This window comes from Oncorhynchus clarkii, unplaced genomic scaffold, assembly GCF_045791955.1.
Source record: "Oncorhynchus clarkii lewisi isolate Uvic-CL-2024 unplaced genomic scaffold, UVic_Ocla_1.0 unplaced_contig_14128_pilon_pilon, whole genome shotgun sequence".
Lineage (NCBI taxonomy): Eukaryota > Metazoa > Chordata > Actinopteri > Salmoniformes > Salmonidae > Oncorhynchus > Oncorhynchus clarkii.
Window position 1 is genome coordinate 117501 of NW_027258073.1, and position 5000 is coordinate 122500.

The window sequence follows — 5000 nt, forward strand, 5'->3', positions numbered from 1 at the left end:
CGGACGGACGGACGGACGCTCCTTTCAGCCAAGGACTTCCATTCTGTGTGTTTAAGCAGTACCACCCCTTCATCTCTCTCTCTCTCTGCCTCTCTCACTCTCTCTACCTCTCTGTTACTCTCTCTACCACTCTACCTATCTCTCTACCTCTCTGTTACTCTCTCTACCTCTCTCTACCTCTCTCTTAATCTCTCTTACTCTCTCTACCACTCTACCTCTCTATCTCTCTCTCTCTCTCTCTACCTCTGTTACTCTCTCTACCTCTCTCTACCACTCTCACTCTCTCTCTCTACCTCTCTCTTAATCTCTCTTACTCTCTACCTCTCTCTCTACCTCTCTCTCTACCTCTCTCTCTCTCACTCTACCTCTTCATCCTCCTCTCTCCACCCCTCTCTCCCAGTCCCAGTCCTCTCTCCCTATACTTACCTAATCACAGATCATTAGTTGCCATGACATTGTGATTGTTTTTATATTAAATGACTGCTGTCCTAGATTTGGATGAAATTGTTATCAGCTGGATGGTGAAGCCACTATTTTATGGACCACGTGTCTGCGTCCCAAACGCCACCCTGTTTTCTATATAGTGTACTTGTTTGTCACATGTTCTCTCATCAGAAGAGTGGTTAGATCCCAAATGATACCCTATTCCCTATATAGAACACTACTATAGACCAGAGCCCTATTCCCTATATAGAACACTACTATAGACCAGAGCCCTATTCCCTATATAGTACACTACTGATGACCAGGGCCCTATTCCCTATATAGAACACTACTGTTGATCTGGGCCCTATTCCCTATAAAGTGCACTACTGTTGACAAGAGCCCTATTTCCTATATAGTGCACTAATTTTGACCAGAGGCCTATTCCCTATATAGAACACTACTATAGACCAGAGCCCTATTCCCTATATAGAACAATACTGTTGATCAGGGCCCTATTCCCTATATAGTACACTACTGTTGACCAGAGCCCTATTCCCTATTTAGTACACTAATTTTGATCAGAGGCCTATTCCCTATATAGTGCACTAATTTTGATCAGAGGCCTATGGGGAATAGGGGGCCAATTGGGACGCAGACTGTATGTGAAACTGGTCAGTTTTTAAATGTTTCTGAGGTTCTTATTGGTTGTCTGATTCTCTGACCATGTCTGTGGTTGTTATGGTTACCGTCTGGTCCAGTTCATACAGACTGTTTTGGTTGTTGTTTCTTTGTTCTGTTTATCTCTCTCTTTTTTTGTGGTTTAACTGTCTGTGGTCAGGTTCTGGCCAATCAGATGGCTCTGTGGTCAGGTTCTGGCCAATCAGATGGCTCTGTGGTCAGGTTCTGGCCAATCAGATGGCTCTGTTGTGACTACTGCTGTCTAACTTCTCCTGGAGGACCCCTGGTGTTTCTGATAGTTTAACTTCCGTCCAGCCCAGGATTCAATCAAAGGCGCATTGTGGATTATGAGCAAACCACACTAGACTGTTCAATCTAATGTTCAGCTGACATCGTTTACCATGACAACCATCTCCATGACAACCAGAGGAATGAGCTGGTTAACGGTGCATCGTCGACGGGTGTCGTGGACAGTTCACCTTTGGTTGAATCCCAGCCGTCTCATTCAGACCTGGGACACCAAATCATGTATCAATTACATGTCCCAAAATGGCACCCTATTTCCTATATAGTGCACTAGATTAGACCAGAATGGCACCCCATTCCCTACATAGTGCACTAGATTTTACCAGAATGGCACCCTATTCCCTATATAGTGCACTAGATTTGACCAGAATGGCACCCCATTCCCTACATAGTGCACTAGATTTGACCAGAATGGCACCCTATTCCCTATATAGTGCACTACCTTTGACCAGAATGGCCCCCTGTTCCCTACATAGTGCACTACATTTGACCAGAATGGCACCCTATTCTCTATATAGTGCACTAGATTAGACCAGAATGGCACCCTATTCCCTATATAGTGCACTAGATTAGACCAGAATGGCACCCTATTCTCTATATAGTGCACTAGATTAGACCAGAATGGCACCCTATTCTCTATATAGTGCACTAGATTAGACCAGAATGGCACCCTATTCTCTATATAGTGCACTAGATTAGACCAGAATGGCACCCTATTCCCCATATAGTCCCCTACCTTTGACCAGAGGCCACGGGGGAACGGGAGGCCCACGGGGGAACGGGAGGCCCACGGGGGAACGGGAGGCCCACGGGGGAACGGGAGGCCCACAGGGGAGGCAGTGTCTGTCAGCCCTCCAGGTCTAGTTTGACCTCACATCTCCCTGGTTAAATGGAACTGGACTCGTCACTCGCTGCTTCAATGTTTTATGGAGTGTCTGTATGTTATTATATGATCACATTTTAAAACTACTTCTGTGTTGACCTCAAGTACCCTGTGAACTATTTTGATTGAGAAAAAATACAAATAAATAGATTTATGTCAAATTTGTAGTGTGTTGTCATTTTTTTTAACAGACCAGTTGACACAGTGATGTTTGAAATCATTTATATCATCAGAACTTTCCAGTGATTTTCCCTTAAAAAAAACTACTTTCACAGACACCTGGTCGGTTGAGAATAAAGTTGTCTGAGCACAGAACATGTTAACAGGGTAAACTCTACAGAATAAAGTTGTTAACAGGGTAAACTCTACAGAATAAAGTTGTCTGAACACAGAACGTGTTAACAGGTAAACTCTACAGAATAAAGTTGTTAACAGGGTAAACTCTACAGAATAAAGTTGTTAACAGGGTAAACTCTACAGAATAAAGTTGTTAACATGTTAACAGGGTAAACTCTACAGAATAAAGTTAACAGGGTAAACTCTACAGAATAAAGTTGTTAACAGGGTAAACTCTACAGAATAAAGTTGTCTGAACACAGAACGTGTTAACAGGTAAACTCTACAGAATAAAGTTGCTAACATGTTAACAGGGTAAACTCTACAGAATAAAATTGTTAACAGGGTAAACTCTACAGAATAAAGTTGTCTGAGCACAGAACATGTTAACAGGGTAAACTCTACAGAATAAAGTTGTCTGAGCACAGAACATGTTAACAGGGTAAACTCTACAGAATAAAGTTGTTAACATGTTAACAGGGTAAACTCTACAGAATAAAGTTGTCTGAGCACAGAACATGTTAACAGGGTAAACTCTACAGAATAAAGTTGTTAACGTGTTAACAGGGTAAACTCTACAGAATAAAGTTGTCTGAGCACAGAATGTGTTAACAGGGTAAACTCTACAGAATAAAGTTGTCTGAACACAGAATGTGTTAACAGGGTAAACTCTACAGAATAAAGTTGTCTGAACACAGAACATGTTAACAGGGTAAACTCTACAGAATAAAGTTGTCTGAACACAACATGTTAACAGGTAAACTCTACAGAATAAAGTTGTCTGAGCACAGAACATGTTAACAGGGTAAACTCTACAGAATAAAGTTGTTAACATGTTAACAGGGTAAACTCTACAGAATAAAGTTGTTAACAGGGTAAACTCTACAGAATAAAGTTGTTAACATGTTAACAGGGTAAACTCTACAGAATAAAGTTGTTAACGTGTTAACAGGTAAACTCTACAGAATAAAGTTGTCTGAACACAGAACATGTTAACAGGGTAAACTCTACAGAATAAAGTTGTTAACATGTTAACAGGGTAAACTCTACAGAATAAAGTTGTTAACAGGGTAAACTCTACAGAATAAAGTTGTTAACAGGGTAAACTCTACAGAATAAAGTTGTTATCAGGGTAAACTCTACAGAATAAAGTTGTTAACAGGGTAAACTCTACAGAATAAAGTTGTTAACATGTTAACAGGGTAAACTCTACAGAAAAAGTTAACAGGGTAAACTCTACAGAATAAAGTTGTTAACGTGTTAACAGGTAAACTCTACAGAATAAAGTTGTCTGAACACAGAATGTGTTAACAGGGTAAACTCTACAGAATAAAGTTGTCTGAACACAGAATGTGTTAACAGGGTAAACTCTACAGAATAAAGTTGTCTGAACACAGAACGTGTTAACGGGTAAACTGCTGGTCAACATTTTGACACACCTGAACCAACAACCAGTAGAAGCACATCACACACGTTGTCTATGTCCCAAATAGGATCCTATTCCCTGTATCGTGCCCTACTTTCAACCAGAGCCCTATTCCCTGTATCATGCCCTACTTTCAACCAGAGCCCTATTCCCTGTATCGTGCCCTACATTCAACCAGAGCCCTATTCCCTGTATCGTGCCCTACTTTCATCTAGAGCCCTACTCCCTGTATCGTGCCCTACTTTCATCTAGAGCCCTACTCCCTGTATCGTGCCCTACTTTCAACCAGAGCCCTGGTGGTGGCCCTTCATAGAGAATAGGGTGCCATTTGGGACCCTGACCTTGGCCAGGTTTATGAGGGGAAACCAACGCATCCACACCTGCTAGGTATGAACTCCGTGGGTGAGAACAACAGAAACACCCAGACACACACACAGAAACACCCAGACACACACCCCAGGACATATTCATTAGGCATTGAAACGGACTGAAACAGGGAGGAAACACCTGAACTTATCCAATAACAAACTATTTTTTTATTATGATTTTTCTGTTACAAAAAGCTTCTGAATAATTATCCAGGTAAAAACGGGTTACAGATTTCAAACTGTTGTGCAACGTTGCGCCCTCCTGAATGCAGCCCAGGTCACAGTATAGAGTTGAAAGGGTCAGAGTTCCGGGGAGAACTCCTCGGTAGGTTCCAGTTTGTTGGAGAGCACGGTGAGGATCTTGTCAAACTTGTCGTAGCGTTTCTCCTTGTCTGCCGCGGCTCCAGTCTGACCCCAGAACAGCCTCAGGGCAAACTCTGTCCTGAACCCCTCCAGCAGCTCTGGGATTGGCTCCCAGTCACCTGACGGGACAGAGTGACAGGGCCCACGGCCAATCAGTGACTCGAAATGGTTATGAGACAGGACTAATGTGATTTGATTTGGTGAATTGGATGTG

The 5000-nt window shown here is 42.3% G+C and overlaps 2 protein-coding genes and 1 long non-coding RNA gene across 10 annotated transcripts in view; 2 read left to right on the forward strand and 1 right to left on the reverse strand.

The window, feature by feature from the left end:
* Positions 1-4, forward strand: part of LOC139395217 (cdc42-interacting protein 4 homolog) — a 38510-nt gene extending 38506 nt beyond the window's left edge. For both annotated transcript variants that reach the window (XM_071142863.1, XM_071142865.1), the window contains one exon: positions 1-4. This exon is cut by the window's left edge and continues 168 nt beyond it. The gene's annotated coding sequence lies outside the window, so the exon portion shown is untranslated.
* A 2549-nt stretch (positions 5-2553) lies between these two features.
* On the forward strand, positions 2554-4012 carry LOC139395220 (uncharacterized). 5 transcript variants are annotated; one of them, XR_011630312.1, is made up of 6 exons: positions 2554-2698; positions 2827-2905; positions 2944-3101; positions 3245-3386; positions 3434-3504; positions 3582-3717. It is a non-coding gene; the product is annotated as an uncharacterized lncRNA (long non-coding RNA). The 5 variants fall into 5 exon arrangements; XR_011630313.1 differs by having other exon boundaries at positions 2558-2698; positions 3293-3386; XR_011630311.1 differs by having other exon boundaries at positions 2559-2698; positions 3293-3341; positions 3387-3504.
* LOC139395219 (breast cancer anti-estrogen resistance protein 3 homolog) overlaps positions 3717-5000 on the reverse strand; it is a 32242-nt gene continuing 30958 nt past the window's right edge. Inside the window, exon 16 of one of the 3 annotated variants that reach the window (XM_071142869.1) lies at positions 3717-4905. In XM_071142869.1, the coding sequence (XP_070998970.1) occupies positions 4724-4905 (182 nt within the window). In that variant the 3' untranslated portion in view covers positions 3717-4723. The remainder of the gene's footprint in view (positions 4906-5000) is intronic. The other 2 variants (XM_071142868.1, XM_071142867.1) reach the window with 2 other exon arrangements.